The 23,476-nt window shown below is 38.4% G+C and overlaps 1 protein-coding gene across 3 annotated transcripts in view; it reads right to left on the bottom strand.

Moving 5' to 3' along the window:
- Positions 1-23,476, bottom strand: part of AKT3 (AKT serine/threonine kinase 3) — a 116,334-nt gene that overhangs the window by 42,036 nt on the left and 50,822 nt on the right. For 2 of the 3 annotated variants that reach the window (XM_035108349.2, XM_035108351.2), the window contains exons 3-5: positions 10,769-10,894; positions 3,620-3,731; positions 1,920-2,064 (exon numbers count right to left, since the gene is read on the bottom strand). In XM_035108349.2, coding sequence (XP_034964240.1) covers positions 1,920-2,064; positions 3,620-3,731; positions 10,769-10,894 — 383 coding nt within the window. Of the gene's footprint in view, positions 1-1,919; positions 2,065-3,619; positions 3,732-10,768; positions 10,895-12,388; positions 12,504-23,476 lie in introns of all 3 variants that reach the window. The other variant, XM_035108350.2, reaches the window with a different exon arrangement.

The following is a 23,476-nucleotide window of genomic DNA, read 5'->3' on the forward strand; positions in this document are numbered from 1 at the left end:
TTCTTTGTTTCATAATCTGATTATGTTCTTCACATAAGAGTACCATCTGCTACAAGAATCACTGGTCTTAGACATAGAAATATGTGACAAAGCTAATGTATAACATTAACTATGTACAACAATCAATGATATTAAGATATTAAAATGGATGGGAGAATAGATGTTCAATCATGGTATCCAACAAAATATAGGCATGTTTAAGGGGGTATGCTCAATTTAGAAGAGGCTGAGTCAGAGCAAACAGGAACTAAACAGGAAAAACTAAGAGTCTTGCAGAATTGTGGGTTTTTGAGGGAATTTTTATCAACACCTTTTGCAAGTGTCATAGGAGGCACTGGTGGGCACACCACACTGGAAACCCTTGAATATACTATGATATAATATTAACAACTAAAATCATTTTAGTCAAGTTGTTCAGCGTATCAATTAATAATAATAAAAGTGTTACCAGTAAATGTTTGCTTTCATGTTATCCTGTGAATTACCCTGAGACCTGTGGGCATAGGGCAATATATAAATTTAATAAATAAGAAATAATAATAAAAGAGTTTGGGAGGTTAAAAAGTCAAGGAAAATACAAGCAATATTATTCTTTAATATAATACAGACCTGAATTAACTCTGAATAACTCCTCGCCTTGACAAATACAATCAGCCCCTTCCTTACTATCATTTAGGCAGGCACTAAAATGTTTTTATTCATTACTGGTTTTAGTAAAGGTGCCTAAGAAGGCTCTCTTTTTAGTAGGATAATTGGCTGATGGAAATGAATTAAAAGATTTGAAAGGTTTCACCACTGCTATTATTACTAGCATATACTTTGAGATTTATTAGTGGCTGGGGAAACCCAGCCAGATGGGCGGGGTATAAATAATAAATTGTTGCTGCTGTTGCTGTTGTTTTAAACCGTTTTTACATAGTATAAGCTGAATAAGATGATATTTTGAACGGTGACATAAATTCATATGATTTAAAAAATGTCTTTGTTGTCTACTATTAATACCTGCTGAATATTAAGACAGCCTACATGAAAGGTTTTGTGTTAGGAACACCTGAAACAGTATTTATTGGTCTTAAAAGAAGTATATTTGACACTGATTACATTTTGGCTTCTGAAAATTGTTTTCCATCTGCAGTTTGTATTGTTTGGCAAGTTTTCAGCTAGCTGTCACATTTCAACATCTGTAGCAAAACATTTCATATCAGCTCTAAATATAATATTGCACTTGCGGTATGATACAATTTATGAACACCTTACAGTCAAGACACTACAGGTACCGCGAAGTCCAAAATATGCCAAGTGTAATCTATGGAAATGACCCACAAATGTTACAGTGCTGCATTGATGAGACTGTCCTTAGTACAGGCAGCTGTGCCCCAAAATAGCTCAGGGATGCATAGCCATGTGACCATTGCCAAACAGCTAAGAGGTCTCAACCATGGGCTTGTGGCCTTTTGTGGGGAAACACTGCAACTGATTACAGCAGTCTTGGAGGCTGCTTGGTCACTGGAAGGTAAGGGTCAATCCACTGAAATGGCAATCCTTTTCAGAATCAATACAATATATTTTAATAGTACAGTTCTCTGTTTGAATAAGTAATACTTTACACAAAGAAAGCGTATTTTTAGTTGCCAGGCATACAGATCTTTAAATTTACTGGTATTTTAACAGTTACAATAACAAGAATGACAATATCATGAACAAAGCATCATTTGTCATTGTGTCTGATATGGAATGGCAATTTAGAATGACAATGGCACAATGCAGCCATTTGAGTTTCTGGAATTTGAGCTTTCCAAATTTATCATCATGAAATTCACAAAATTACTGGAGAACTGAGGTCACCACAAATTACAACCTGAAATATGCCAATGCAGTAAGACTGCACTTTTAAAATGTAGGAAGGAATCTCCAATTACCTTCCTTTTATGGTGGGTTGTGGAAGCATCCATCTCCTCCTCTCCTATATTATCAATCTGTGAGGTTGGACTACAGTTCATTCTTTCTTCTTCCTGCCTCTGAAGCCTGTCTGCTACTGCTTGGATGGCTTCTGTCCATTCTTCCCTATCAAAAATAAGTCAGTTTTATTAATAAATACATTTCATAATTATACAACTAAAAGGGGCATGAGGGAATACATACATAAACCGCGTAAAATATGGAAAAAATGGAGGGCAATCAAATCACCTACTGCATTTGCCTTTCCTTTATACATTGCACCCTGTGCTCAGGTATTTCCTTTTGTGCTGACTTTGCATAGTCAGATTTCCCATGATCAGAAAGCTGTGCCCATGAGAGAGCTACATGCTTAACAGCAGATGTAAAGAATCAATTGGACTAAATACCACATATTCAAAGATCTACAGCAAAATACTATTTCATAAGAATTGAATGGTATTACAAATGTCTGTGTATCTGTCCAATCTTTTAAGCTATGTTGGAGCTTTGTGCTCAGGACAAATGATCTACAATATCCTTTAAAGGCATGCTCTTTACCTAAAAGCTTTTCTGAAATTAAAAAAAAACAGACCTGCAATATCCTGATACTATATAGTTTATATAAAAATTATTAGTAGTATTGATTAAATTTCTATACTGCCCCTCATCTGAAGATCACAATGTGGTTTGCAATATAAAATCACAGAAACACATACTATAACAAACAAAAACAATAATACACTCAAAAACATCTTTATTCCCTCCTCCTTAAGATACCCCTGCTCAGTAGCTGGTAGAGAGGGGTGGGATCAATTCTTCCTCCCCACTCTGGGCATAGAGCATTGGATAAGTTGTCATAGGCACACATCAGACCCTTCCACAGCACTCCTGCTGAGGAAATCACTGGCTGGATACTGTAAGGTAGTAGCATACTACAAAAAAACATAGATTTTTCATGCTTTGTCAAGCTAGGTCAGCTATTTCCTAGTGAATACTACTGAAGCGAATCACCCCGTTTCATGCTTGGACAGGCAACTATATTCACTTAACAGAGGAAGTGAAGTAACTAGGAGAATCAGTATTTGCTCTAAGTAGTACAGGGACCTTGGAAAGTGTGTCAATTAATTGATGATACTGGAATTTTTCTTCTGACTAATATATTTAGAATCAAGGTATAAGAACAATTAGAATACATTTAATTTATGAATACACCAATAAAGTTAGGGATAAAGCTAAATGTAGAGAACAAATCAATACACAATTTAGCAACCAGTGGTTACCAGAACTCAATTGACAATGCAAAATACATCAGAACTGAACATTAATAAATTACAATAAATCACAAACTTGCAATCAACATCAACCACTATATCTTCCTGTATGTTGATACTTTATACTTACAGGGTAGAACACACCTTTTTAATTAAATAAACTATGTATTAATAATACACAAGACTGAAATATTATAAAGCCAACTAAAAATGTTTTAAAAACATTAAAGATGCCATCCATGAATTTGAAATATTTTGTCTATACTTATTCACATCTTTTGAGAGAAATGCACACAAAGTCTAAAAGTGTCACACAACACTAGAAGTTGCAGCAAATCATTTCCTTATAGAAGTCTGCCTATATAACAAGAAATCTTTGATAAGAAGAAACACTTTCATTCATTTCTTACCGTTCTTCTGGCGTATCTACGTGAAATGTCCTTTCTATCACAGTGGTCCATTGAAGACATCGGATAATAAATGTGTTTGGTTTTGGTCTCTCTGTTTTCATTAGCTGGCATTCTAGGAGGGGAAAACATTTTTAAGATGCTGCTTTTTATATTATGGGGATATGAACTAGTTTGTTCCAAGTACATATACTTTTTATATCAATCCAACATTTACAGTTATATTACACATTAGTACTTAAGGCTGCATTACTAGAATGAATGATACAAGGAGGGAGCTGCAGCTCATGATAGGAAAAGAGGTAGTAAGGGAACTTTAAATTAATTCAAATCTACAGGGCCTGGTGAGCTGTGGCCAAGGGATGTACTCTCTTACAGATGTAATCTCATAGCCTCTGACTATAAACATATTAGAAAACAGGTGAGGTCCCTGCTAGGTTGGTTGTAGTGAAACAACTCTAATGGTGTGGTGAATTTCAGAGCTCAATTCAAAATGCTACTCTTAACCTTTGAAATTCTACATGGCTTAGGAACCACGTATCTGTTGCACTTTCTTCTTCAATCTGCTAAACCATTTAGATCATCCCAAGTCTTTCTCTGCATGTCCCTACAGCATGGAAGGTAGCAACTGGAGAGTCTTTTCTGTGGTAGCTCCTCACCTTTGGAATGCCCTTTCCAAGGATGCCCACCTAGAGATCTCATTACTGTCATTTATGTACCAGACAAAAACATTTATGTTGTTCCAGGCTTCTAAGCACTGCTATCATAAGCATTATTTAAGTTAGAACAGTTTGAGTTTATCAGCTGTTGCTGTTTTAATTTGCTGTATTAGTTTGATTTTACCAGCTGTTGCTGTTTTAATTTGCTGTATTAGTTTGTATGCATTGTTGTTTTCTTTAATTGTACATTTTGTTTCTCACTACTCTGTTAGCCACCCATGGAGCATAAATCTATGTTGAAGGTGACATGTATCAAATAAATAAATAAATAAATAAATAAACCCACTCAGTTACTTTGTATTGCTCTATGGATAAATAGAATGATCAAATTTTCATATACATGCATGTTAAAACTCACTAAGTTCATCTTCTTAAGCCCTTCTCCTGCTGTCCCCTATCAGAGAGCTTTGGAGAGTGGCAACAAAGGAAAGGGCATTTTTCAATCAGAGCCCTTCATCTATGGCAGTGGTGGCCAACTCCCAAGAGACTGCGATCTACTCACAAAGTTAAAAACTGGCAGTGATCTACCCCCTTTTTTGGTTAAAGTTGTTGAGCTTTTTTAAGGAAGGAAAGCCCTGTTTTGGGGGGTTCCGGATAAAAGTTGTAGAGCTTTTTTTTGGGGGGGGGGACAAAACTTATTGAGCTTCTTTGGGGGAGCCAGCGATCTACCAGTGATCTACCACAGACATCCAGTGATCTACCAGTAGATCACAATCTACCTGTTGGACACGCCTGATCTATGGATGCTCTTCCCAGCAAGAGCTGTCTTGTGCTGACATTAGCATACTTTCACCACCAAGTTAATATGTATCTCTTCTCCCAAGCTTTTGATTATGATAATCATGCTTAATAATGTTTGAACTTGAATTCTTATGCATCCAAAGCATGGGGCTCCATCTTTGAGCTAGATGTCTTCCCCTTAAATAAACAAAGCTATGAAGGACTATTATAATATTCTTTATTAATAAATGAAAACTGTATAGACCTATAGAAAAAGAATCTTGGAAAATAATGAAATGTACAAAATGTATTAATCTGGCGATCGGTACTGGCTCAGAATGTTCAAGCCATTGCTGGGTCACTACCAAGTGAACACTACAATCATCTCCTCTTCAAGTTTTCTGCTATACATAAACAAATATAATTAAAAAGATGAATCTCAATTAAAAAACAGTTGGAACTCTAGAGTATCACTGAAAAAGATGAGCAAGCCAATAAAAACAGGCAGGCCCAGCATGATAGTTATCTACAACCAAGAAATATGGATCATTATTTCACATCTTTCATTCTATGTATTATTCAAGACAATTGCAGTCATAAGAGTTTTAAGAATTTAATAACTGGAGTTATCAAACATTGTCACAATAATAAATAGGAGTGTGATGTTAGCAAAATATTCCAAATCTGAAAAGTTTCCCCTTTTCTTTTCCATGGCCAAGATGGTGAACATTATTTTAAAATTAAAAAATTCCTTCAGTAGCACCTTAAAGACCAACTAAGTTTATATTTTGGTATGAGCTTTCGTGTGCATGCACACTTCTTCAGATACACTAGAAACAGAAGTGTCAGACCCTATATATATACAGAGGGTGGGGGGGTGGGTGGGAATGGGTGGTGGGCTGATGGGAGTGGTAAACCTGTAGATGGCTGTTAATGGCTGCTGATGGCTGCAATTAGTCCTGGGCTGATTGCACCACCCTCTGTATATATATAGGGTCTGACACTTCTGTTTCTAGTGTATCTGAAGAAGTGTGCATGCACACGAAAGCTCATACCAAAATATAAACTTAGTTGGTCTTTAAGGTGCTACTGAAGGAATTTTTTTATTTTGCTTCGACTCAGACCAACACGGCTACCTACCTGTAACTAGAATTATTTTAAAAGTTTTCTGAACCACTGGGATCATTTCTATAACATGAAACAACTGTTTTGTCTTAGATGCAACATTAAACCATAATTTAGCACCAAAAAAATGAGGTTTATGCTTGTGTGCTCCCACCTGCCCATCTTGCTATGGCATATCTCCACCCACACTTTAGAACTAAAAACACAAGTTTAAGCCTGGCCTGGCTAAATTATACTTTAAAATATCCAGAGTTTCCTAAATTTGGACACAAAAAGGGCTCTGGATAGCTTAAAAGTAGAAGCTTCTAATCTATTGTGACCATGCCAAAGGAGGAGAGGCTCACGCATTTAGCACTAAACCATGGTTTAGAATTATGTGTTAAAATGCCCAGTGATTTTCCTTACCACATCCGTAAAACGTCTGGCACACTCAAAAATATTGTAATATTGCAACTATTGGCTCGAAACAAAAACTGCACGTCTCTAAATGACACGGTTATGTTAAACTCTCCTGAACAGCTCTTAACTACAAGCTGTATATCAAAACATTTTGTTTATCTTACACCATTCTGAACCACAGATGACAAAGTTTGCTTGAAGCTGTAATTACTCTGTAAAGCTGGGAAGCCAATTAGACGGCCTAAAACCTGCCAGTTCCAAAAAAAAGCTACCAAAAAAACATATCATCTGTTCAGAAATTATTAAAAGTTTAAAGTTTGAATTGTTAAATGTTTAACTATTTAACCTCCAGCAGTTTTCCCCATTAAGGACACTTAATGTCCTCCATTAAGGACATTTAATAATTTAAAGAGTTTTTTATTAACAGTTCTCCACATGGTTAAGAACAGTCCATTTCAAGAACCAATATATATACAATATGATGCTCTCCTAAGGCCAAAACTACACATTACATTTGTCAGCTGCCAAAAGGCTACCGTAATGGTTAATTACCTTCACTCCCTCTGTAAGATAACTTACCTAGGTCTTGACATCATGGAAATGCTCATTTCCCTGACAGCAGCAGCCAAGAATGTTCAGTGGGATCAAAGAAGCACACATCAAGATGTTATGGAGGGGGAAATTAAACATGGTTGCTGCATTTGGCAGCTACCACACATTTCATGTAATGTGTAGCTCTGGCCTAAGTGAAGCTTACTAAATGCATACGTCCAGTTCAACAATTTTAGGCATTCTATGGGGATGTCAATTCATGGTAAATATTTGAAATTATCCTCATCTTAATGAGCAATTCTACAGCGCAGTTAAGTCCCAAAAGTGATGTCTACAACTGCAAGGGAAGTGTAACTTGTATGCTTGCTCAACCCAAAGAAACTTTGCTTGCACTCATTTTCCAAGGCCCCTCCTACTATGATTCCTTGGGCATTTTTATCAAGTCATTTATACACTGCATTTCTGCTCTCAAAAGGAAACCCAGGGTGTTCACAACAATAAAACACTTAAACAAATACACAAGCAGGTGAGTATTTTTAGAAAATTCTAAATCCTGTCAGCATCCTTCTAAACTCTTTAGGGAGAGAGAGACACAATATATGCACTGGCTTCTAAAGTTTCTACAGATAAAAAAGGGGGCAGGGCAGAATTATACAGTTCAACTGCTTCTGTAGCTGAGGAAGTGTCAGCAAACACAGCTATATTGGTATATGATTTGTTAAAAAGTTTTGAACTACAAAACATACTGCATTAACATGCTAACACATGTTAAATAGAAGCAATAAAAATAAATAATAATAGCAATGAAGTTATGTTTCCTCATGGCTCACTGGAAGTTATTATTTCCATGATTAGGTATCGTTACTGACCTAGTACTTAAATATTGTTTTATTTTGCAATATCGGTTATGCATTATGGTGCGTTTTCAAACTAAGAGCACCACATATAAAATTCTCATTTGCAAAATCTACTAAGTTTCTGAAACATTACTGCATTATTAATGGGGACTGATATGACCATATTCTTGGTTTTGTGTGCAAGGAATATTAAAATTTTTACTGGCGGAATGTTCTGTGTGGATTCTTTCAAGAAAAGTGCATGGGTGTGACATTTTTTGTCTTGTCATTTTGGAGGCTTACTTGACTTGTAATCAAAATAAATAAAATGAGAGGTGAGTGACATTCCCCAAATATCCCATTTGAAGTGGAAATTCAGTAAGAGTATTCCCTACATGATGGCATGTACAACATCATAACATCTTGATCATAAGATAAGATATCTTTATTGTCATTGTCCCCTTGCGGGAACAACGAAATTACTCGGTTGCTACATCCACTCCGATAAAGCATTCCGCATAATCCAAAATTATAAAAACCTAATTAAAAACAGTAAATATAATACAAAATAACAAGTAAAATAAGATGACTTCAAAGTCCAGGCTTTCCATTTAAGGCCAAAATCGCTCTAGAGAAGAAACTGTTCCTGAGACGGCTCGTTCTTGCCTGCATAGTTCTATATCTCCGTCCCGATGGCAGGAGCTGAAAGAAATGGTGACCAGGGTGCGTTGGATCTCTTGATATATCTAGTGCTTTTTTATGGCACCTGGTGGTGTAAATTTGTTCTAAGGTGGTGAGTGAGCAGCCAATAATGCTCTCTGCTGTTTTAATAATTCTACACAGCCCTGCTCTGTCCTGGGAAGTACAGCTTCCGTACCACACACATAAACCGTACGTGAGCACGCTCTGTATGGCACAGTGATAGAAGGCAAGCAGCAGCTTTTGTGGAAGATGGTTTTTCCTTAAAATTCTCAAAAAATACAGTCTCTGCTGCGCCTTCTTCACAAGCCCCCTTGTATTAACACTCCAGGACAGATCCTCCTGTAACTCAATGCCTAGAAATCTAAACGTTGTTACCCTCTCCACACAAATTCCGTCAATCAAAAGTGGCTGGACCTCGTTCTTCTGTCTCCTAAAGTCCACCACCAGCTCCTTTGTTTTCTTTGTGTTTATGAGCAAGTTGTTGACTCTGCACCACTCTGTCAGTCGCTCCACCTCATCTCTATACTCAGTTTCACCCTCCTTATCAGAGATGAGCCCGATCACGGTTGTGTCATCTGCAAATTTGATGACCCTATTTCTATTGTGGGCAGCGACACAATCATACGTATAAAGAGTATAAAGGAGCGGACTAAGCACGCATCCTTGTGGTGTTCCTGTGTTAGTCCTAAGCATATAAGGGCCCAACCAGACCCTCTGGGAGCGATCTGAGAGAAAGTCCAGTATCCACCCACAGAGTGATAGCGGGAGCCCCAGATTTCCCAATTTAGTTATCAGACGTCGCGGTAGAATGGTATTGAATGCCGAGCTGAAATCTACAAAAAGCAGTCTGGCGTAGCTCCCCCGCTGCTCCAAATGTGGCACCATCCGGCACCACAATCTAGCCTACTCAGGATTAAATGCTTATGCATCAAAGGATGTAGCTCTTTAAGTAATGTGTTGTCTAGATCCATATCTACCATATGCTAGACAACTTTGCCAAAAAAAAAAAACTGCACTTTTCGAAAGATGGCAACCCTACCATATACAAACTAGTTACAGGTAGGTAGCCGTGTTGGTCTGCCGTAGTTGAAACAAAATAAAAATAATTCCTTCCAGTAGCACCTTAGAGACCAACTAAGTTTGTCATTGGTATGAGTTTTCGTGTGCATGCACACTTCTTCAGATACCCGAAAGCTCATACCAATGACAAACTTAGTTGGTCTCTAAGGTGCTACTGGAAGGATTTTTTAAATTTTGTTTCTACCATATACAGCCATCTGTAGTTGCAGTGAACAGTGACAAAATAAGGGCAAAGAGTTGCACATGCCTGATGAAGTAGGGACCAACGAGTACAATGAAGAGAATGACTATTATCTCTTACTATTCATTCATTCATTCATTCATTCATTCATTCAAAACACTCAATGAAACCACATCCAATCAAGGGCACTGAAGCTGCTGATAAATTGCAGTTGTAAAGCAGCATTTCTGATATAGTAAACTATTAATGTTCTTTTCCCCCAGAAAACTTTTCTGTTATGATCCTTGAAACATATTAAAATAATTTCACTATTAAAATTACTATGAGTAATGACTTAACATCAACATTTTCCTAGGAAACAGAATGAATGGATCCTTATTTTTTGTAAACCAAGAAATATTAATGTGAATTGCAACACTGTGATGCAAACATCACACCATCTTAGCAAAGCAACTTATGTATTTCATCTTTTTTTAGATTTGCTTGGAACATCATATAGCATTTCTATTAAAAACTTATTTTAAAATCTGGAGAAGGCTCCACTTAACTTCCTTATATAGATATGCATGTGAGTTTTGCATACATAGCAATCCTATATAAAATGTACAGGTTTCAGCAGATGTTTCCAGTTACCAGAGTTTGGGGATCTAATAACTATTTTGTGTATGAAACTTCATACAGGAGCTGGACTTGGAAAAAATATATTTCAAATTTCTAACCAAACCAAAAGGATATTTAAAAGCAACACTAAAACCTATGCCTTTACAAAGTTTTCCAGTGTACTGTGAGTTTGGTGATCTGTTAAAATAAAATTTGAGTGGTTACTAAAGATACTCACTTGCTACTGAAAAGTTGTTAAGAGGATATGGTAGATCCACATCTTGTGGCTTTTCCTTATAGCCTATGAAAGAGCCATCTGTCTTCAATAGGAAGTATCTTGGCCTCCAGTTTTTTATATATTCACCTATATAAGAAAACAGGATTAATATGAACGTATATCTTGAAATATTCATTGTAGCGCTGCCAAATGATCAGAAAAAAACTGGATGGGTATTGTTTTCTTAACAATACTTATCGATTTACAGACATCAGTAAGTGAAACCTGTTCAAGAACGTACCTAAACATCCTCTTCTGTGAATCTCTGCAGATCTAACTGTTGTTAAGGGCACAGCAGCATAGGTTGATAAAAAGCTTGCAAACCTAGCTTGTTTACTTCTACTTTTAATTATTTTTTAAAAAAATACTGTTTGGATATTCATTCATTCAAACAAACAGGATTCGCAGAAGACATATTGCCATTTACTTGTAGTTCACTGGATGAGTCACAGTAGATTGACAGCGGTTTTTGACTCCTAATTGCAAAAATAATTCTTTCTCCCTCCTCAAAATTAGCCTGTTAGAAACAGTGATCTTTACTATCTTGTATGCAGAGTCTTCCCAGTACATACAGGTGATGGTGTATAGTAACTGACTTACCCAGTCCTAGAAGAGGAAGGGAAAATTGAAATGGAGTGGTTTCATTTGGGGGGGGGGGGAGGAAGTGGGATGTTTTTGTTTCAAATTAGGCCAGATTCAATTATGCCCACAAAAAAGAAGCAGGCTGGTGTTAGGTCCACCTGAAAAGAAGTTGGATGGTGTCCCACTGTATGTTGAGCACGAGCTCTACCCATGAACCACTGTTTTGAATCTAACTCCTCTACCACCCTGGCCCCTATTTTGAAAAATTTAGATGTACCTTATAGTTACAGTAAAAAACAAAATAGACATTGAAAGCATGACATTTGTCCCTGCTTGAATTAAAAAATGTTTCTCTGGCAACAGCTTATTTGATTCAACTGTGCTTTTGTGTCGGTTTTTTTTTTTTTTGATAATACAGTATGTTCATGTGTGCATTCCTTTGACTGGACATCTGGACATTCACAAATGTCTAGGAGAGAGAGTTTGCCTTCAGGCAAGGAGAATGCCCAACACCATTTCCCACAAGGGCTCATTGGTGCTGCAGCTTGGAGAAGATTAAAAACAGCTGGAATCTCTCCTGTTTTTTCCAAACCTCGGTACAGTTGAGATAAGATTGCTTCCCTCCCAGAGGGTTTAAAACAGGCAGGGATTTCTCTCAGGGCCAACAATACATAGATAATACATTCAATGCAAGAACATGTTTACACCATCTTCTGTGTGACAGCTGCTAAGATATTTGAAGACTGTTATCATGCTTTCCCTTAATTTTCACCTCTTCAGGATTAACAAACTATCAACTATCTCTTACAAGGATTGGTTTATACATGCTTCACCATCCTGGTCACCCTTGTCTAGACATGCTCTAATTTGTCAATGTCCTTCTTAAAATGTGCTGCCCAGAACAGGACACTGTATTCTGAAGTGGCCGAACCAGTTCAGAATAGAGTGAAGTATTACAACTAGCAATCTTGACTCTGTGCATCAGTTATTAGAGCTTACGATTAGCAGGTGCGTTGCATTGCTGGTTTATATTCATGTTGTCATCAGGTAAGAGTTTTAGATCCTGTCGAACAGATCTCTTTCATCCTGTATGTATCCTTTTGATTTTTTGAACCTAAATATAGGAATTTAATTTGTCTTGTTTTCAGTCAAGTATCCAACCTGTCAAGATAGTTTTCAATCTTGATTTTGTCATCTACTGTATTCAGTTTACTAGTCCTCTGTGTTTTGTGTTATCTGCAGATTTAATAAGCATCCCCTCTATGTCCTCATTGAATCCATTTGTTCAAATAGCTGTGGACCAGTATGGGAGTAGTGTGATTCAGCCCACATTTAGCTACTATTTCATCAGCAAGGATATTTTTTGAGTGTTTGTTGCATTCTGCTGACTTAACAAACTAATAACTCTATCAATTAATAAATGAGATAATTAATAAATGAGAAAAGTCTGAATTTTGCTAAAAGCTCTCTGCAACGATTTTCATTCTTATAATATTAAGATTTACCTTTGGTTTCATATGAAAGACAAAAGGGATAGAAATAACCACATATGGAAGGTGACATTTCCACTTCCTAGTAGTATTAGTAATATGAATATACTGCATAACACGAAAGGCAAGGTTGAATATTCACATTTGAAAAGGTAAATTGAGTGAACCAGTAATCCATAGAGTAAATCAGAGGGAAACACTTTGTGATAATTTAATCAAGTGCAACTCCGGAGTAGTTAAAATAGCAGTAGTTTTGCTTTAGAGTATTATTTTCTATCCAACTTCCTGCTGTGTTAAATGTAAGCTAAATTATTATTTTGCTTACATTTACGCCTTTTAGGTTTCAGAAACATCCTCCTTATAATTAAGGAAGATGTCTCTAATTTTGTACACTGCACTGGAGAAAACTGAGTAATTCACATCATTTATATATCGGTCAAGCTATTTAAAGCTACTACAGAGCATTGCTGAAAATAGGATTAAACTAATTCATGTTGTATCACAGACATTTCAACTTATTCTTCTTAGAAAATAAAACACAGGAAGGTCCAAACAAGGCTGCAGCTCTGGATTCAAGAGAAACTTCAAAATTCATTTGTTTCATTTTTTTCCCAGTGAAAGGGTTAAGTACGTTTAACTGATGCTCTTTCTCTCTTTAATAATGTTAAATTAAATTGGGGGGGGGGATAGGTCGTTAAGTTGTTGACTTTTACGTCTGAGTACTTCTGGACAAAGTTATGGATCTTTCAACCCCATTTATTTCAGGGGGCAAGAATTATTTTAAAATGAAAACATAGATTACTATAAAAAGAATGCTGCTGTGCTAAGTGGATAATCTGTTGTTTCTTTTTTGCTCATTTAAGGTGAAATCTAATGAGGCTTCCCTTTCCACCCCTCCCCTCCATGCAACCACAAAATGTACTCCAGAAGATCCTCAGAGATAGATTCTGGGAGCACACAGGGGCTGAAAGGAGGCAAACAGCCAGATGCCTCAGAAGCATGCTATGGTTGATGGTACTGAGTTGCTGAAAGGTCCAACAGAACCAAATAAGATGCATTCTCTTTCCAAGTTCTAGTACAACAATATGACAAAGGCTGTTTCATCCTCGAAACTAGGACCAAGATAAAGGTAAAGGTAAAGGGACCCCTGACCATTAGATCCAGTCGTGACCGACTCTGGGGTTGCGCGCTCATCTCGCATTATTGGCCGAGGGAGCCGGCGTATAGCTTCCAGGTCATGTGGCCAGCATGACAAAGCCGCTTCTGGCAAACCAGAGCAGCACATGGAAACGCCGTTTACCTTCCCGCTGTAGCGGTTCCTATTTATCTACTTGCATTTTGACGTGCTTTCTAACTGCTAGGTTGGCAGGAGCTGGGACCAAGCAACGGGAGCTCACCCCGTCACAGGGATTCGAACCGCCGACCTTCTGATCAGCAAGCCCTAGGCTTAGTGGTTTAACCACAGCGCCACCTGGGTCCCTAGGACCAAGATAGGAAAGTATATAAATCAGGCTGATCCAACACACAGCCCAAGGGCCATATGCAGCCCTCGGTCCCTTTTCAGTGGTCTTCAACAACATTTGATCCCTCCCCTGTAGCCCTCGTGCTGCCCTCCCAAAGTCAGGTAAGCAAGGTGCTGGGCTTTAGGAAGGAAGCATGAGGGCTCAGACATGAGGTAGGGAGCTTTAGGACCCTGCCAGAGCCTCACAACTCCTTCCCAAATCCCAGCCCCTCAATTAGTCGATTTTGGAAATGCAGCACAAGGGATAGGGGAGTCAAATTTCTGCCCCCACCCCATGCCAGAAAACAAGGCATTGTGCAGCCTGCAGGTTTCATGTCAAAGTACTCTTGCAGCCCACTTGGTATGAAATGTTGGGCCGTGCTGATCTAAATAGTGTCAACCAAGAAAGCCTGGAGTTGTCACCACTTGCTCCAACATCTTATTCTAGAGGAGTACCGGTAAGTTACCCTAGCCAAGAATTATCAAGGGTGGTTGGCTTGAAGGAGGCTTTTTTCAATTAAGTTCTCACAACTGATTTTCTTCAATGAAGTTGGAAATAGTGATGTAAAAATTTCAAGAAATATTGAAGCCATGGGGAAAACTGTTTTTCCCTTGAGGGGGTGGTCTTAGAAAAATAAGAAATCTGGGGGAAGGGAATGGGAAAATATATAACCATTTACGGATTGAAAGTCATTGTAGGAACATAAAATGTATCATGGATAACTTGGTTTGCCATAAAAACTATGTTGTATATTTAAAATACAGTTTATTCAGAAAATAAATGCAAAATGAATTTACTTTAAGAAATATTTCACAAATGGAGCTACAAGCTACTGAATTGTAAAGGAACTCTTTGGCCAATTTATGAGGAGCAGGCAAAAAACAATACCGGTAGAAACAGAAGAAACCATCAACATTAGAAACATCAAGAAAATTATTGTATATCCTTTGGTCCTTCACAGTGATATACAGCACTTATTTCCCAAAAAAAGAACTGAGAAAAAAGAACTGGGGGAATCAATGAATATACATGAAAATTAATCGGATTTATTTTCTGAGCTAGTGCTATCAGTTTCAGTTCCCGTTTCTCCTCCTTCCTAGACTGAAACAAGTTTTTCTACCCTTTCAAAAGCAAAGAAAGTGTTGATCCCTTCTTTCTCACGTGATAATGACAGTGCCCCCAAGAGGTAGAAACACATCTTGCTCTTGCATTTGAGAAGTTTTTCAGCTTACAATTCAGGGATTGCTTGTCCTCAGTGTACAGGAATTGTGATTATCTATACAGTGATACCTCGGGTTACAGACACTTCAGGTAGCGTCTTTTCAGGTTGCAACCCACACCGAACCCAGAAGTACCCAAACGGGTTACTTCCGGGTTTCACACTTGCGCATGCACAGAAACACAGAATCGCAACCCGTACGTGCGCAGACACTGTGGGTCGCAAACATGCCTCCCACACGGATCACGTTCGCAACCCGAGCGTCCACTGTACTGTCTTACTTATAAGTCTTCTGTTTCATAGTTTTTAGACATCATACGTCTTTAACATTTTAATCGCCATTCTAAAAGAAAATATTCTGCACTCCTTTTTTCCTTTTTGGGGGGGGGACAGACTTGGGGGGAATATTTATACCTAATCCCTGGGCTTTCACATCTCTAGTTGGAGTACAGCTCTCAACTAGGGATGCCACTGTCCCCTTCTAGGGTTCTTAAACAGACATGATGGATATTGGTCTGGAACATAGTCTTCCAAGTAACTTGTCCATATTCTCAGGCTGAACAAGCGGAAACTTATACAGTATATAAAAATAGGACAAACACACACTGGAGCCACAGTCATAGATGCTGCTCTTATATACAGAGTCTAAGCTAGAATGGATACACATGGTTTTATCATCAAAGTGTTATGACCAGGCATCGGCAATCTCCGGCCCATGGCAATCTCAAGAGACAATAGAGTGCACCTCTGGAGCTGAAGTCAAACCGCTGCAATAGCAGCACTAAAGTTACCTCCTTGGGGCACAAGCCTGGACAGTGTTGTTTAACCTTGAAAATATATGTGCCTGAATATACTAGATTATGCCTTTATAAACCAGGTATAAATACAGAGATGCCCTTTAGAACCAGACATAAAAGAATGCAGCAAAATAGAGGAATATAAAACACTTTTGGTGAGAAGATGTGTTCACATGTTTCAACTAATTTAGGATAGCAAAACTGGAAGGAGAACTTTTACCCATATGGATAACAGTAGAGGAAAAGTCATCCTAACAAAAAAATATACCTAATTCACATGTAGTGTTAATACACTAGAATACAGCAGTAAAGGTAAAGGGGCTCCTGACCATCAGGTCCAGTCGTGTCCGACTCTAGGGTTGCAGCACTCATCTCGCTCTATAGGCCAAGGGAGCCGGCGTTTGTCCGCAGAGAGCTTCCGGGTCATGTGGCCAGCATGACAAAGCTGCTTCTGGCGAACCAGAGCAGCACGCGGAAACGCCGTTTACCTTCCCGCCGGAGCGGTCCCTATTTATCTACTTGCACTTTGACGTGCTTTCGAACTGCTAGGTGGGCAGGAGCTGGGACTGAGCAACGGGAGCTCACCCTGTCGTAGGGATTTGAACTGCCGACCTTCTGATCAGCAAGCCCTAGACTCTGTGGTTTAACCCACAGCGCTACCTGGGTCCCTTAGACTTCCTAAAAGGGAGCAACAGCTGCTGAATAGACAAAAGTGAGATTTCTCCTCCTCCTCCTCCTCCTCCTCCTCCTCCTCTTCTTCTCTCTCTCTCTCTCTCATCCACACACAATTTCCCCCCAAAATAAAATCTGTTTGAAATGCTTCATCAATTTACTAAGCAGCCCCTGTGTTGGTGAGAAACCAAGTAGACAGGATTGCTTAATTTCAAACTAGATCATGCTTTATAAGCCAGAGATGCCCTTTAGAACCAGACATAAAAGAACACAGCAAAATAGAGGAAATAAAACAAATGAAAACTACATGAAAGATATATAACAAACAGAAGATAAATAAACAAATAAGATTTCAAATAATCAACCTTAAAAGGAGTTCCCAGCCAAAAAATGTTTGTTATAAAACTGAATTTACTTACCTTGGCCCTCTGAGGGCAGTGTTACCTAAGATTAGACATTAGAATATTCTTTTTACCCAGAATGACAACAGTCAGTGCCTCAAAGAAAGATTGTTAGAAAGTTTGGATTCTTGTGCATTGTATTTGTAATATAATTTCAATTTTCAATTTTTAAAACTAAGTAAGCCTTAATTATTTTTAGAATCAAACAGTATTCCAAATAAAGGGGGAAATGTCTGTGATTTGGTTAAACAGGAAATATTCTGCCGTTTGCTTCAAAATATTTTAAATACCGTGTTTCCCCCTTTTTAAGGCGTAGTCATAAAATAAGCCATAGCAGCATTCCTAAGCATTTGAGAAATATAAACCGTACCCCGAAAATAAGCCATAGTGATAGGCGCTGTGCGGAAGAGAGCACTGAGCTCCCCGAGTCAGCAGCAGCAACGCCGGCCGCAGCAGTGTTTGCTGAGTCCTTTCTTGCTTTTGGGACTTGGTTACTGTGCTGGCTTGGGATGGTGTGTGTGCAATTGCTGTTGCTGCTTCGTGTTTTTCAGCTGGATTCTCTGGGTTCTAAGCACTTTCCCCCGTTTGTTTGCGAAGCAGCACTCGGCTGCAGCCCCTGCCTCTCCCGGCGGCTGCAGGAGGCTGCATTTGATCGCTATCTCCTTTTCCATTTCTTTTGTCTTTGAGCACCCGGCCCCGCCCCCTCTCCCCTTCGTGGAATGAAGAACGGAGTTTTAGCAGCATTTCCTCATTATAAGAAAAAGGTCAGGAACTTTTACTTTAACCTCAAAAATGGGATATTTCCTCTCTCTAAAAACAACTCTGACCTGAACACCAATAAAACAGGGATAGATCACCTCCAGTTTATAAATCCGCAAGTAGATCGCAGTCTCCTGGAAGTTGGGCTCTATACTTTGGCTGATTGCAAGCCTTTGCATCTTTAAAAAACAAAAACCATGCGCCTCTCAGTCTTAATTTTCCTTTAATTCATCCCCCTATACCCTCCTCCAACCATTGCCTCCTTCCATTCCTTACCCCCCTCCCTCTCTCCCCACTTCCCTCACTCCTGTGCGATCTCATTTAGTCATATACTTGCTTTTTCTATTGTGTTGTCTATTTTATATTTAATATTATTACCCTTTATGATGTTATTTTTTCCCTTGCGATAATTATTTATTTTTTATCTTTAACTAACTTTCCTTTCCATATTTTTCCATATATAACTCAACACTTTCCCATTCCTTCTTAACTCTTTGGATAGAGTGCCCCCCCATTATTGTTGTTAATTTTACAATTCCTGGATTTTTTATGGAACCGAACAGCTCGGGTGCTTCAGAATGTGCCTTCTGTTGCTACAGGGCTATGGGGCTTCACTATTTGACCCCCCCCCCAGGTTGGGATTTTTAAAGTAGTTCTGTGGGTCCCAGGGCGCAGAATCACCCCCAATCCTTTCCTTTGTCTAAACAGACCTCTTCCCCCCTGACTTTGGAAGGCTGTGCTTCAAGGGTGATACCAGGGGTTTTTTAAGACCTGCGCCTCTTAAGGATTGTTACGGTCCATAACTTCCATTGCTTTCTAAAGGGTTGGGGGTTTAAAGCACTGCCACCCCCACCCCACCCTGCAGGCGCTCGGAACTGGCAGCGCCAACAACGCGCCCAGCAGCGCGCAGAAGAGAGCACTGAGCGTCCTGAGCCAGTGGGTCCCAGTTGTACCAGCACTTTTTTTTAAAAAAAAAGACACCCCCTGAAAATAAGCCACTGTGTGTTTTTTTGAGGGAAAAAAGTTATAAGACGGTGTCTTAAAAAAGGGGAAACACGGTAACTGCCAATACACTTTAAAATTAAGAGTCCAACAACAGGGGTGTGGGAGGGGTGTGTGTGTGTGTGTGTGAAATCTCACACAAGAACTGCAACTTACATAGTAGTTGTCAAAATTAAATAAATGCAAAAGTAACTAGAGTTGAAGCTCAACTATTGTCCCAGGCTAGCAATTATTAAGAATAAGGGGGGAAATGCTAAAAATAACTATTCAGTTAGACAAAACTAGTGAGTATTACCATTTCCCAATCTTAATGTTGTTATAAGAATTTTAAGGTCTTAGATATATATAATAAATGTTCATTAATGTACAAAGCAAACACGTACATAAATATATAAACCACATGCCTGAAACCCCACAGAAAAAGTCCTCAAACAATTTTATCCCTCCCAAATTGACCTCAAATATTTCTCTGCAAGGTCGAAGGAAAATGGAAAAGCCTCCCCATTGTCTTTTCATTCACAAATCCTGTCTTAAGGGTATGTCTGTGTATGAATTCATCATTACAAAAAGACTGGCCAGGTTCCCCAAGTAATCCAATCAAATGACCATTAACAGGTAACCTGCCAGACAGTAGATAAACAACGCACTCAGATTTCTGTTGTAGACCGCCCCTTCTGTGATGTATGTATGATGTATGGAAGGGTGGTCTTGAGCTCCATGGCAGGGAATTTCAAAATGTCTATATAAGGGCAGGCACACCTTTGTTCTGGGTCCTCCTCCTTTCTCCTGCCTATAAGGGGGAACCCTGTTGCAACAGTTCAATAAAGATCAGGCTTACTAGCTGCTTTGCTTCTCAATATTATCTGGTTTGCCTCTATTATTTTTTCCTACCGATGGAGAACCTACAAAAGACTCTGTAAGGGCTCTTGTGTACCCCATAAGGGAATAAGGGCAGATTTTGTTTACAACAATGTGAAATCGTAACAAACTTTGGGACTTTTGGAAACAAATTTAGGCAAAACACTGGTTTTTAGAAATGCTGGGACACAAAGAAGCCAGTATTTTCCTCTCTTAGCAATACCATTTAAAACTACAGTTATAGGGGGAACGCCCTCTTTTCCCAAAGTACTGTCCATAAAGTCCATTAATGAGGTTTGTGCAGCTGATAAATTAATTAGTTAGTAGTAACACCACACTTCTTAAACTTAAATTGTCACAATCCTTTTTTCAAATAAATTAATTTATAACGTTTAAAAACCACAGGCAAATGAGGTTGTAAACCACCCTGTTTTCTTCAGATGAAAGGTGGTTCAGAATTTTAGGAAATAATAAAATAATGAATAAATTCAGGAATAGCACAATAAAGTCAGATCTTTAGTAAAATTAGTTTTACTTAAATCAAATGGTGATTGCAGAGCTCTCTAAAGTATGCATGATAGAGGGGTGTCAAAATGAGCATGTCTGACTTTCACTTCTCCAGAAAAAGAAGAGGAGCTCCTACTTCACTTCTGTAATTTCAGAATAGAGCTATGTGTGCAACTGGGGTCCATATCAGTCCTTTGTACACATAAAGAGTGATCAAACAGCACCTCTCTGCATTGGGTAAATGTATTAAGGATTGCAGTGCCATCTAGAATTGTGAATCACTGGCTATTAAAGACAACACTTTCCCTTTTAAGTTTGCTGCAGAATTAGGATTTATTGTAACGCATTTATTAGGGAGTAAATACCACCTGGAGGGACCCAGGTGGTGCTGTGGGTTAAACCACAGAGCCTAGGGCTTGCTGATCAGAAGGTTGGTGGTTCAAATCCCTGCAATGGGGTCATAGCTGCCAAGTTCTCCCTTTTTTAAAGGGAAATTCCCTTATGCTGAATAGGCTTCCTCGCGAGAAAAGGGAAAACTTGGCAGCTATGAACGGGGTGAGCTCCCGTTGCTCGGTCCCAGCTCCTGCCCACCTAGCAGTTCGAAAGCACATCAAAGTGCAAGTAGATAAATAGGGACCGCTCCGGCGGGAAGGTAAACGGCGTTTCCGTGCGCTGCTCTGGTTCGCCAGAAGCAGCTTTGTCATGCTGGCCACATGACCCGGAAGCTGTCTGCGGACAAACGCCGGCTCCCTCAGCCTATAGAGCGAGATGAGCGCCGCACCCCAGAGTCGGACACGACTGGACCTGATGGTCAGGGGGCCCTTTACCTTTACCACTGCAGCGATTTAAAATTACTTCTGAGTAAACATGTGTAAGCTCAACATAACTAGAACCATCCTCCTACAGCGAACACAAAAATTATGGTGACTTCTCACAAGTGTTTATTCATTTCTATTTTAAAAAAATAACTTTTACCGAGGAAATCTATATGTATTAGCTTAATGGGTAGATCTTAAAACTTCTCTATTCACAAATATATCAAAGAATTGCATCTCGAGTCACAACAATTCTGCAAATTATCAATTGTTCATTAATTATTTAAATGATCCTTACAAAAAAACTGAAAACGATTATGAAATATACAATGAAAGATGTACATTTCCTTACTGAAATGAAAAATTGGTGTTTAATCCAAGAATTCTGGAAAACTCTTTCCATTTTTAAAAATTAATTTGCTCTGAACTTAATACTTGGGGGGTGATCCACCTTACCACCACGTCCTCCCTACCCGACTGCCATGTACACTGCTCTGCAGTGCCCTATCACAGAGCCCTCTTCCCATGTCACCAGCCCTTTTGATGTATGGAAGGGCTGGATTAAGGCATAGGTGTATAAATGCACTAGTTATTAAATGAAAGTACAAACATGCTTCCAGAATCCTTGACACATACTATCAATGGGTCTGGAAACTGTGCTCTCTCACAACTAATCAAATTAATCAAGAAGAAAATTATGCTAATCCCACATTGTTATTGAATCAACTGTGTAACAAATAACAACACTTGAATTAATAACTCCTGTATGCTTTCCAGAAAACCTGATACCTAAACCAACAGCTAATCAGCATTCTTATTATGATGTGAATTTCAAGGTAAAAGTCCTATGCATGATACAGAATAGTTTATTTCACCAAGACAAGTTTTGTGTAAATGTAATTGTATTAGATAAAAATGGGATTATATTTTCTAATTCTACTGTAATACAATTATGGTAAAATATGTAAGATGTCGTAAATTACATTCTTTCCATCTCTAACAAAAATTCTAGACAAAATACATTTCAAAATGCTAAACTGGTATGTTTTAGATTTGAATGAATTATACCAGGTCGCTAAACATAAAACTATCAGGATTCAGGGTTGTCGTCTATCTATTTCCTCTCTTTTTGGCAGTTAAAAATATTTCAGGACAATCATGTGTTAACAACATGGATTAGAAGAATATGTTCATTGTTTTCACCTCTGACATGGGTACGCCCAATGCATATATGTTCTTGAATTTGCAACCAATTCATATAAATCAGTCCTGAGTACTTATCTAACCATGTGAGTTAGACATATTTCAAAGCTTTGCACATATGGTCGAAGTGATCTACAGCCTTAATATTCATTAATTATTCATTACATCCTTCTACAGTGTTTGACCAGCACTGTTGAGTGGGGGGTGCTTTTCAGTAACTCGAAAAGCAAAAGTTTCAACATGTTTAACTCTAGCAGGTCTGATGGGTTTCTTGGAAGATAACTACATTGTCAAATAACCCCAGAATCAGTCTTGTTCTGACACTTTATTATATCTTATTTTAAACAGCTTAATGTTATAGGAAACATGCATTATCATCCGAGGATGGCTATCAGTGCAAAGATGCATATAATGTCTTGAAATCATTTGGAGTAAAAAAAAACAGATTTCAAAAAACAGACATGTGTTCAGACTTAAATATTAAAGCTGCACAGAGCAAGTAACACACAGTACAATCTTATATATGTCTGCTCAGAACTAGGTTCGATTGAGTTCACCTGAAGCTTACTCCCACACAAGTGGATATAAGACTGCAGCCACAATCTCACTTATTTTGTACTGATTTCAGAATGCAAATTTTTGATTTTGAAACATTTCTTCTCCAGTCTATGTTTGCAAAAGAAACTGTTTCCAAACCTGCATTTTTCTCTGTTATAGTATTTTTATGTACCTGCCAATCTATATAAAAATGTAAAGGGGTCCATGTTTGGAGCTTCCACCTTTTCTCCGAAACCGCTTGACCGATTGCGTTGAAATTTTGACACAATGTTCCATGTGGATGTCAGAGTGTCTGCATATACAT

The sequence above is a fragment of the Zootoca vivipara genome, chromosome 3, assembly GCF_963506605.1.
Source record: "Zootoca vivipara chromosome 3, rZooViv1.1, whole genome shotgun sequence".
Taxonomy (NCBI): domain Eukaryota; kingdom Metazoa; phylum Chordata; class Lepidosauria; order Squamata; family Lacertidae; genus Zootoca; species Zootoca vivipara.